The 12,213-nt window shown below is 47.1% G+C and overlaps 1 protein-coding gene across 7 annotated transcripts in view; it reads left to right on the forward strand.

The window, feature by feature from the left end:
- LOC129830838 (cytoplasmic dynein 1 intermediate chain 1-like) overlaps positions 1-12,213 on the forward strand; it is a 131,749-nt gene that overhangs the window by 89,057 nt on the left and 30,479 nt on the right. For all 7 annotated transcript variants that reach the window (XM_055893616.1, XM_055893611.1, XM_055893613.1 and 4 more), the window contains 4 exons: positions 898-1,044; positions 6,665-6,778; positions 7,539-7,672; positions 8,434-8,578. In XM_055893616.1, coding sequence (XP_055749591.1) covers positions 898-1,044; positions 6,665-6,778; positions 7,539-7,672; positions 8,434-8,578 — 540 coding nt within the window. The remainder of the gene's footprint in view (positions 1-897; positions 1,045-6,664; positions 6,779-7,538; positions 7,673-8,433; positions 8,579-12,213) is intronic.

Raw genomic sequence — 12,213 nt, forward strand, 5'->3', positions numbered from 1 at the left:
CTACCCAACTTCTCTCTCAACCTCCCTCTCTCTTTCCCTCCTTACTCAAAACAACGCTGTTGTGCCCCCCCTCCCTCTCTCTCTCTCTGTCTCTCTCTCTCTCTCCCCCCCCCTCTCTCTCTCTCTTTCTGTCTCCTGCTCTCTCTCTCTGTCTCTCTCTCTCCCCCCCCTCTCTCTCTCTCTCTGTCTCCTGCTCTCTCTCTCTATGTCTCTCTCTCCCCCCCTCTCTCTCTCTCTCTCTCTCTGTCTCCTGCTCTCTCTCTCTATGTCTCTCTCTCCCCCCCGCTCTCTCTCTGTCTCCTGCTCTCTCTCTCTCTCTCTCTTATCTCTCTCTCTCGCTCTCTCTCTCGCTCTCTCTCAAGCTCTCACTCTCTTGCTTTCTCTCACTCTCTCTCACGTTCTCTCGCTCTCTCACTCTCTCTCTTACCCTCGCTCACTCTCTGGTGCTCTCTCTTGCTCTCTCGCTCTCTCACTCTTTCTCTCTCTCGTGCCCTCTCTCACTCTCTCTCTTGCGCTATCTCTCTCCTCTCACGCTCTCTCTTGCTCTCTCTCTCTCTTACCATCGCTCACTCTCTCTATTACCATCTCTCTCTCGCTCTCTCTCACGCTCTCTTACCATCGCTCACTCTCTCTCTCTTGCACTCTCTTTCTTTCTCTCTCGCTCTCTCTCTCTCTCTCTCTCGCTCTCTCTCTTACCCTCTCTCGCTCTCTCTTGCGCTATCTCGCTCTTTCTCTCTCGTTCTCTCTCTCTATATATCTCTCTTACTCTAACTCCTCTCTATTTTTCTATTGTTCTCTTTCTTTCTGCCCATCTGTCTTCCATCACTTCTTTCTCTCTCCCTCTATCCCCCTTTTTTCTCTCCTACCCCTTTCTTTATCTCTCCCTCTGTTCTCCAGTCACCCGTGGTGTCAGTGGGCTTTGCTAGGTTCCATCCTAACCTGGTGGTGGGGGGGACCTACTCTGGCCAGATAGTCCTGTGGGACAACCGCAGCCACCGCAGAACTCCTGTACAGAGAACCCCCCTCTCAGCTGCAGCTCACACGGTAAGTCCACAGTGCAGTCCACCCTATTCCCTTTATAGTGCACTACTTTTTACCAGCGCAGTATGGGCCCTTGTCAAAAATAGTGCACTATATAGGAAATAAGCTGCCATTTGGGACGCACAATAAGTCTCCATATGCACTGAGACACACTGTAACTTCCATCTTCAACATATATTACTGGTTTAGAGGTGGTCATACACTATATTCACATCCAGAGCTGCAACACAGCGCATTAAAAACATATAAGAGGAAGAATAGAAATGTCCTTGTACATCCTATATATCCAGGGTTCCCCAACTGGTAGCCCGCGGGCCGAATTTGGCCCGTGGGTGGTTTTATTTGTCCCCCTTAGTTTTCTGAGCAAAAAATCTAAAACTATATTTTTAATGACATTTTTTTGTTGTTGGACATAAAATACTATAAAAACACCAGGAAATCATCTCCAAGTGATTTTAATTTTGAAATCTGTTTCCAAGTATTCCCACGCACAATAGAGAGACGTGATCGTATACAAACGTAAGCAAGATTTGAAATTATTATGTTTTAAGTCAAATATTATCTGTTTGGGTTTCTTGCGGTCAATTTGCAGTAATTTGCAGTCTACTAATTATTTGTTATCATGTTCCGGCCCCTTGAACATGCCCTCAAGAAAAATGTGTCCTGCGGCTGAGTCTAGTTGATGATCCCTTCTATATGGCTCCCGAGTGGCGCAGCGGTCTAAGGCACTGCATCTTAGCGCAAGAGGCATCACCACAGTCCCTGGTTCAAATCCAGGCTGTATCCCATCCGGCCGTGATTGGGAGTCCCATAGGGCGGCGCACAATTGGCCCAGCATCGTCTGGGTTTAGCCGGTGTAGGGCATCATTGTAAATAAGAATTTGTTCTTAACTGACTTGCCTAGTTAAATAAAGGTTAAATAAAAAAATATATATATTCTATCCTGTATCCTGTATGTTATCTACCATAACTACCTTCTTAACCTCAATCTATTCACCCCAACAAACCCATTGATGTCACGATCGTGTGGGGGATTGACGGACCAAAACGCAGCAGTTGGAAAATAAGCCATCTTCTTTTATTAACACCACGAAGATGAAAACGACACAAAACTCTATACAAACTAACAAAATAACAAAACGACCGTGAAGCTACAAACGTTGTGCACATACATACAGGCTACAAACGTCCTGACATAGACAATTACTCACAACCAATGAGAGCCTATGGCTACCCTAAATAAGGCTCCCAATCAGAGACAACCGAAATCAGCTGTCTCTAATTGGGAACTCATTCAGGTAACCATAGACTCTCCTAGATAACTAAACATACATAGACAACGCTAGACATCTACACTCAACACAAACCCATCTACTACACCCCATAACCCCTTTACCATATAAACACCCAAAACCAACAAAACATAAACATTCCCCATGTCACACCCTGACCTAACTAAAATAATAAAGAAAACAAAGAATACTAAGGCCAGGGCGTGACATAACCCCCCCCTTGAGGCGCGAACTCCGGGCGCACCATACACAGTCTAGGGGAGGGTCTGGGTGGGCTTCCATCCACGGTGGCGGCTCCGGCTCTGGTCGTGGTCCCCACTTCACCACAGTCCCTAACCACCTCCTTAGCTTCTTGAAAATGACCCCTCTCCACATTAACCCCATTGCATTAAGGGGCAGCTCCGGACTAAGGGGCAGTACCAGGATAAGGGGCAGTACCAGGATAAGGGGCAGTACCAGGGTCAGGGGCAGTACCAGGGTAAGGGGCAGCACCAGGGTAAGGGGCAGCACCAGGGTAAGGGGCAGCACCAGGGTAAGGGGCAGCACCAGGGTAAGGGGCAGCACCAGGGTAAGGGGCAGCTCCGGACTGAGGAATGGCAGCTCCGGACTGAGGGACTGCAGCTCCGGACTGAGGGACTGCAGCTCCGGACTGAGGGACGGCCCATGGCTGGCTGACAGATCTGGCTGCTCATGGCTGGCTAACGGATCTGGCTGCTCATGGCTGGCTGACTGATCTGGCTGCTCATGGCTGGCTGACGGATCTGACTGCTCATGGCTAGCTGACGGATCTGGCTGCTCATGGCTGGCTGACGGATCTGGCTGCTCATGGCTGGCTGACGGATCTGGCTGCTCATGGCTGGCTGACGGATCTGGCTGCTCATGGCTGGCTGACGGATCTGGCTGCTCATGGCTGGCTGACGGATCTGGCTGCTCATGGCTAGCTGACGGATCTGGCTGCTCATGGCTAGCTGACGGATCTGGCTGCTCATGGCTAGCTGACGGATCTGGCTGCTCATGGCTGGCTGACTGATCTGGCTGCTCCTGTCTGGTTGGCGGCTCTGGCAGATCCTGTCTGGTTGGCGGCTCTGGCAGATCCTGTCTGGTTGGCGGCTCTGGCAGATCCTGTCTGGTTGGCGGCTCTGGCAGATCCTGTCTGGTTGGCGGCTCTGGCAGATCCTGTCTGGTTGGCGGCTCTAGCGGCTCCTGTCTGACGGACGGCTCTAGCGGCTCCTGTCTGGCTGGCGGCTCTAGCGGCTCCTGTCTGGCGGACGGCTCAGTAGGCTCATGGCAGACGGGCGGCTTTGCAGGCTCATGGCAGACGGGCGGCTTTGCAGGCTCATTGCAGACGGATGGCTCAGATGGCGCTGGGGAGACGGATGGCTCAGATGGCGCTGGGGAGACGGATGGCTCAGATGGCGCTGGGGAGACGGATGGCTCAGATGGCGCTGGGGAGACGGATGGCTCAGATGGCGCTGGGGAGACGGGCAGTTCAGTCTTCGCTGTGCAGACGGCAGACTCCTGCCGGCTGAGGCGCACTGTAGGCCTGGTGCGTGGTGCCGGGACTGGTGGCACCGGGCTGGGGACACGCATCTCAGGGCTAGTGCGGGGAGCAGCAACAGGACGCACAGGACTCTGGGGACACACAGGAGGCTTGGTGCGTGGTTTAGGCACTGGTGGTAAAGGGCTGGAGACACGCACCATATGACTAGTGCGTGGAGGAGGCACTGGTGGTACTGGGTTGGGGCGGGGAGGTGGCGCCGGAAATACCGGACCGTGTAGGCGTACTAGCTCCCTTGAACGCCGAGCCTGCCCAACCTTACCTGGTTCTATGCTCCCCGTCGCCTGACCAGTGCGGGGAGGTGGAATAACCCGCACCGGCCTATGTAGACGAACCGGGGACACCATGCGTAAGGCTGGAGCCATGTACGCCGGCCCGAGGAGACGCACTGGTGACCAGATGCGTTGGGCCGGCTTCATGACATACGGCTCAACGCTCAGTCTAGCCCGGCCGATACGTGGAGCTGAAATGTACCGAACCGGGCTATGCACGCGTACAGGAGACACCGTGCGCTCTACTGCGTAACACGGTGTCTGCCCGTACTCTCGCTCTCCACGGTAAGTACAGGGAGTAGGCGCAGGTTTCCTACCTGACTTCGCCACACTCCCTTTAAGGCCCCCCCCAAGAAATTTTTGGGTTGTACTCACGGGTTTCCAGCCTTGTCTCCGTGCTGCCTCCTCATATCGCCTCCTCTCAGCTTTCGCTGCCTCCAGCTCTTCACGAGGGAGGCGATATTCTCCAGGTTGATCCCAAGGTCCCTTTCCTTCCAATTCGTCCTCCCATCTCCAGAAATCCTGTGTAGGTAGGTCCTGTTGCCGCCTTCCATGCCGCTTGGTCCTATGGTGAGTAATTCTGTCACGATCGTGTGGGGGATTGACGGACCAAAACGCAGCAGTTGGAAAATAAGCCATCTTCTTTTATTAACACCACGAAGATGAAAACGACACAAAACTCTATACAAACTAACAAAATAACAAAACGACCGTGAAGCTACAAACGTTGTGCACATACATACAGGCTACAAACGTCCTGACATAGACAATTACTCACAACCAATGAGAGCCTATGGCTACCCTAAATAAGGCTCCCAATCAGAGACAACCGAAATCAGCTGTCTCTAATTGGGAACTCATTCAGGTAACCATAGACTCTCCTAGATAACTAAACATACATAGACAACGCTAGACATCTACACTCAACACAAACCCATCTACTACACCCCATAACCCCTTTACCATATAAACACCCAAAACCAACAAAACATAAACATTCCCCATGTCACACCCTGACCTAACTAAAATAATAAAGAAAACAAAGAATACTAAGGCCAGGGCGTGACAATTGAGCCTTAACACATTGTGAATACCACCCAAGGCAGGCAATAACGTTTATTGGTAGTGGTGGGAGGTGGGGGGGGTTATTGTATGTCTAGGTCTTCGCCTCATTGTCCCGCCTGCTCTCTGAAAGGGGCCTTTGTGGACGAAAAAAAAAATCCATTTGAGGTCAATAATGAGATAATGGTTTCACACAACACATTGTATTTGCACAGCGCTGGATGCCGATGCTAAGTTGGCGTAAGGGGCTGTTGCACATTGGCATCTCTTCACTCAATAAGAGCTTTCTGTCATCTCAGTGTTGTAGGAAGACAATATTTTACATGTTTGTGCATATTCAGGTTATACCTGCTGATAACTTTCATAAGATATGAAATGTGTGTGAAATAAAGTATACTGCCTTATTCACATGTAGAGCTATTTAAACACAACACTATGATACAAATTAAATAACTGAATTGGAACTGAAGTGATACAATAAGGGAGACATCCAGTGTTTTTTCATTGCCATTCCCTTTCAGTTGCTTTACTTCCTGTGTCTGTACTTCATATGTCTGTCCTGTCTGTACGTAATGTGTCTGTACTGTCTGTACTTCCTGTGTCTGTACTTCATATGTCTGTCCTGTCTGTACGTAATGTGTCTGTACTGTCTGTACGTAATGTGTCTGTACTTCATATGTCTGTCCTGTCTGTACGTAATGTGTTTGTACTGTCTGTACTTCCGGTGTCTGTACTTCATATGTCTGTTCTGTCTACGTGATGTGTCTGTACTGTCTGTACTTCCTGTGTCTGTACTTAATATGTCTGTTCTGTCTGTACGTAATGTGTCTGTACTGTCTGTACTTCCTGTGTCTGTACTTCATATGTCTGTTCTGTCTTCCGTAATGTGTCCTTCCCTCCTGGGTCTGTACTGAATGTGTCTGTACTGTCTGTACTTCATGTGTCTGTACTTCCCGTGTTTTTATTTCCTGTGTACGTCCTTCCTGTGTCTATCCTTCCTGTATCTGTGCTTCCTGTGTCTCTACTGTCTGTACTTCCTGTGTGTCTTCTGTCTGTATTTCCTATCTGTACTTCATGTGTCTGTACTGGCTATACTTCATGTGTCTGTATTTCCTGTGTCTCTACTGTCTGTACTTCCTGTGTTTTTATTTCTTGTGTATGTCCTTCCTGTGTCTATCCTTCCTGTATCTGTATTTCCTGTGTCTCTACTGTCTGTACTTCCTGTGTGTCTACTGTCTGTATTTCCTGTCTGTACTTCATGTGTCTGTACTGGCTATACTTCATGTGTCTGTCTCTCCTGTGTCAGTACATTGTGGCTGTCCCTGCTGTGTCTGCACTTCCTTTGTCTGCACTTCCTGTGTCTGTACTGTATGTACTTCCTGTGTCTGTACTGGCTGTACTTCCTGTGTCTGTAATGTCTGTCCTTCCTGTGTCTGTAGCACCCGGTGTACTGTGTGAATGTGGTGGGAACACAGAACGCCAACAACCTGATCACCGTGTCCACAGACGGCAGGATGTGCTCCTGGAGTCTTGACATGCTCTCTCAGCCACAGGTAAGAGCTGATCCGACATCAGTCAATAATGATCTGTATCATTAAGGCCCATCTCTTCAAACTGATTCAGAGTCAGCAATAGATTAGATAATCACATATGACATAGGGCATATTGTCATTAAAGAGATTGGTACTATAACTGACTCATACAAACAGTGTAGCTAATACCATGACAAAGCCCTATCAAACAGTGTAGCTAATACCATGACAAAGCCCTATCAAACAGTGTAGCTAATACCATGATAAAGCCCTATCAAACAGTGTAGCTAATACCATGATAAAGCCCTATCAAACAGTGTAGCTAATACCATGACAAAGCCCTATCAAACAGTGTAGCTAATACCATGATAAAGCCCTATCAAACAGTGTAGCTAATACCATGATAAAGCCCTATCAAACAGTGTAGCTAATACCATGACAAAGCCCTATCAAACAGTGTAGCTAATACCATGACAAAGCCCTATCAAACAGTGTAGCTAATACCATGATAAAGCCCTATCAAACAGTGTAGCTAATACCATGGCAAGGCCCTATTAAACACAATGTATGCTATATAACTGCAGTATGTCTATGTGACATATGTTACAGACTTACTATAACTAGGTCAGCACAACCTTAACATGAGGTTAAAACCTTTAACTGTGTGTGTGTGTGTGTGTGTGTGTGTGTGTGTGTGTGTGTGTGTGTGTGTGTGTGTGTGTGTGTGTGTGTGTGTGTGTGTGTGTGTGTGTGCGTGTGCGTGTGTGTGTGTGTGTTGTAGGAGAGCATGGAGCTGGTGTACAACAAGTCTAAGGCTGTGGCTGTGACAGGCATGGCGTTCCCCACTGGAGACGTCAATAATTATGTGGTGGGGAGTGAGGAGGGAACCGTGTACACCGCATCCAGACACGGCAGGTTAGAGGAACACACGTACACACACAAACACACACTGAGACACACAAACACGCACGGAGACACTGACAAACACACACACACCAACACACACACGCACACTCACACAGGTAGACACTGAGACACACTGACACCTATACTTTCAGTGATTGAAATACAACCACAAATAGCAAGTGAACCCATGAATAGTTACAGATATGTACACACACACTAAGCTTTATATTTTGATGTAGCATATCTCAGCGAGAAGCTCCTGTTAACTCCTGAACATGCTATTAGGACCTAGTTCCCCCCATATAGTGTCCTCGGTTCTCTCTGACACGCACTCTCTCTGTCTTTCTCTTTCTCTCTCTGTCACTTTTTCTCTCTCTATCTTTGTCTCTCTATCTCTATCTCTCTCTGTCTCTCTCTTTCTTTCTTTCAATTCAATTCAATTCAATTGACTTTATTGACATGGTAGGTTCGTTATTACTTACATTGTCAAAGTATATATATCGAAAAATAAAAATCAAATATATATGTATATATATACAAAATATATATATATTTATATATAAATAAATGGTGGGACCAACAGCAATAATAACAGTAGTAGTGGACATGGGATTACCATTAACAACAACAACTTTCTCTCTCTCTCTCTCTCTCTCTCTCTCTCTCTCTCTCTCTCTCTCTCTCTCTCTGTGTCTCTCTCTCTCTCTCTCTCTCTCTCTCTCTCTCTCTCTCTCTCTCTGTGTCTCTCTCTCTCCCATGCTCCTTTGCAGCAAGGCGGGGATCTGTGAGATGTTTGAGGGCCACCAGGGGCCAGTGACGGGCCTCAGCTGTCACAACGCTGTCGGCCCCGTAGACTTCTCCCATCTCTTCGTCACCTCGTCTTTTGACTGGACTGTCAAACTGTGGAGCACCAAGGTAGAGGAACCTGTTTGTGTCTAAACTAGGTATTACCTACATGTCCTGACTGAGTAGAGAAATGCAACAGATACAGAGAGACTGTCAGTGTCACAGACTGTGTTCATGAGTCAAATAGGCTCCTCTTTTTGAATTTGTTCACTGAGTCAAAAAGAGGAGCTAAATAAATACATAGATACATTAGGAGGGACAGAGGGAAGAGGGAGGGAGGTTATGTGTCCGTGGCAGTGAGCCGACTGGACTGGAGTGGACTGTGGATGGACGGAGCGAAGGATGGATGAAGAAAGGTAAAGAAGGGATGGAGGGATGGAGAGAACGGAAGGAGTGAGGCTGTTGACTGGGGTTCAAACCACAGAGAGGCAGCGGAGGCCAAGGAGGCTGCAGACTGCTGTGGAACTCCTCTCTCTCCCATTCTGGCCTTTCTGTCTGGAGACAGAGGAGCGCACCACAACCACCACAGAGACGGACAGAGGGAGGGAGAAAGGAGGGAGGGAGGGGTGAGGGATGGAGGGACGATAAAGGGAGAGGGAAATAGTAAAGAAGTGATGGGATAAGAGAGAGAGGGACTGGGTAACATACAGTATATAGTTGAGAGGGAGAGAGAAGAAAGTGAGAAAGCTATTGAAAATAAAAGAGGGAGAGTTAAAGTTAAATTAGGAAGATCCAGCTGGCTGGAATGGTTGGTTTAGGAAGAAGAGAAGGGAACAGAAGAGGTGAAGAGGAGAGAAGAAGAGAAGAGGAGAAAAGAGAAGAAGAGAGAAGAGAAGGAGAGCAAAGATAAGAAATGGAAAGAAGATAAGAAGTGGAGAAAGGAAGAAGAGGAGAAATAAGAAAGTGAGAGAAGAGAAGAAGAAAAGAGAATATGAGAAGAGAGGAGAGGAGAAAAGAAAGAGGAGGAGAGGAGAAAAGAGAAGAAGAGGAGGAGAGGAGAAAAGAGAAGAAGAGGAGGAGAAAAGAGAAGAAGAGGAGGAGAGGAGAAAAGAGAAGAAGAGGAGAGAAGAGGAAATAAAGACCCCATCATAAAATTCACTCCACTGAACAGAAATATAAACGCAACATGTAAAATGTTGGTTCCATGAGATGAAATTAAAGATCCCAGAAATGTTACATATGCACAAAAAGCTTATTTATTTCAAATTGTGTGCACAAAATGGTTTACATCCCTGTTAGTGAGCATCCCTTGTACTGGGGACAATAAAAGGCCACTTTAAAATGTGCAGTTTTGTCACACTACACAATGCCACAGATGTCTCAAGTTTTGAGGGAGCGTGCAATTGGCATGCTGATTGCAGGAATGGCCACCAGAGCTGTTGCTAGAGAATTTTATGTTAATTTCTCTAACATAAGCCGCCTCCAACGTCGTTTTAAAGAATTTGGCAGTACGTCCAACCGGCCTCACAACCGCAGACCACGTGTAACCACGCCAGCTCAGGACCTCAACATCCGACTTCTTCACACGCTGGAGCTGGAGACGTGTGCTCTTCACGGATGAATCCCAGTTTCAACTGTACCTTGCAACCGGCCAGATGACGTTGTCAACCGTTTGCCCCATGGTGGCGGTGAGGTTATGGTATGGGCAGGCATAAGCTAAGGACAACGAACACAATTGCATTTTATTGATGGCAATTTGAATGCACAAAGATACCGTGAAGAGATCCTGAGGCCCATTGTCTTGCCATTCATTCGCCGCCATCACCTCATGTTTCAGCATGATAATGCACGGCCCCATATCACAAGGATCTGTACACAATTCCTGGAAGCTGAAAATGTCCCAGTTCTTCCATGGCCTGCATACTCACCAGACATGTCACCCATTGAGAATGTTTGGGATGCTCTGGATCTACATGTACGTGTTCCAGTTCCCGCCAATATCCAGCAACTTCACACAGCCACTGAAGAGAAGTGGGACAACATTCCACAGGCCACAATCAACACCCTGATCAACTCTATGCGAAGGAGATGTCACGCTGCATGAGGTAAATGGTGGTCACACCAGATATTGACTGGTTTCCTGATCCACGCCCCTGCCTTTTTTTTAAGGTGTGTGTGTGCGTGCATGTGTGTGGTTGTGGGCACACCATCGTGCGTGGTTGTGGGCACAGCTGGCTAACCTTTGCTTACCTAAGGTTACCATAGAGGTTTACATTCGCCTTGCCAATCAACACCATCAAACGACAGCTCTCTCCACAGAGAGTTCACAAGGCCAGAATGCAATACTCTGAATGTGTTTTTACACTCAGCGGCGCAAATATTGTGGTTATGAAACCATATGGGTTGTGAGCTGCTTGACTCTGATGTTGACAGGGAGACGTCTAGAGACTGAGGGCGCATAACTTAACTGTTTCGGCCTAGTTATGACCTTAGAAAACAGTTTCTGTGTCTGAAATAGCACCCTATAGTGTACTAGTGGTACGCAATATGGGCATTCTATTCCCTATATAGTGCACTAGACTAAGGAATAGGGTGCCATTTCGGACACAGCTAATGTCTGATAGGAGACCATGGTGATTTTTAGCCTCAAATTTATGAAATAGCTGTGCTCATTCATGCTAAGTCACAGTTCAGCTGGTTGATCATTATTATAATAAGTGTCTCTCTGGCTTGATTGTGTGAATGAAGGAAGCCTACTCATCATAAGATCTTCATTCCACTACTTGGCCTGGTTTGACCTGATGTCCTTAGCCAGATCACATTCATAAAGTACTTCATAATAACTTTTCTGCCCCTTCTCTTTCCCAGCAAATGGAACCATATTCCCTATATATAGCTGTGGTTAAAAGTAGTGCACTAAATAGGGAATAGGGTGTAATTTAATATGTTTTTTGGAGACTGAATGAATGGAACAACTGGAGTAAAGGCAGACCAGGATTCTCTCTGTTCAACCTCCATTTTGGAATTTATAGACCAGGATTCTCTCTGTTTAAACTCCATTTTGGAATCTACAGACCAGGATTCTCTCTGTTGGAACTCCAGTTTGGAATCTACAGACCAGGATTCTCTCTGTTTAAACTCCAGTTTGGAATCTATAGACCAGGATTCTCTCTGTTTAAACTCCAGTTTGGAATCTACAGACAAGGATTCTCTCGGTTTAAACTCCAGTTTGGAATCTACAGACCAGGATTCTCTCTGTTTAAACTCCAGTGTGGAATCTACAGACCAGGATTCTCTCTGTTTGACCTCCAGTTTGGAATCTACAGCCCAGGATTCTCTCTGTTTAACCTCCAGTTTGGAATCTACAGACCAGGATTCTCTCTGTTTAAACTCCAGTTTGGAATCTACAGACCAGGATTCTCTCTGTTTAAACTCCAGTTTGGAATCTATAGACCAGGATTCTCTCTGTTTAAACTCCAGTTTGGAATCTACAGACAAGGATTCTCTCGGTTTAAACTCCAGTTTGGAATCTACAGACCAGGATTCTCTCTGTTTAAACTCCAGTGTGGAATCTACAGACCAGGATTCTCTCTGTTTGACCTCCAGTTTGGAATCTACAGCCCAGGATTCTCTCTGTTTAACCTCCAGTTTGGAATCTACAGACCAGGATTCTCTCTGTTTAAACTCCAGTTTGGAATCTACAGACCAGGATTCTCTCTGTTTAAACTCCAGTTTGGAATCTATAGACCAGGATTCTCTCTGTT

This window comes from Salvelinus fontinalis, chromosome 32, assembly GCF_029448725.1.
Source record: "Salvelinus fontinalis isolate EN_2023a chromosome 32, ASM2944872v1, whole genome shotgun sequence".
Classification (NCBI taxonomy): domain Eukaryota; kingdom Metazoa; phylum Chordata; class Actinopteri; order Salmoniformes; family Salmonidae; genus Salvelinus; species Salvelinus fontinalis.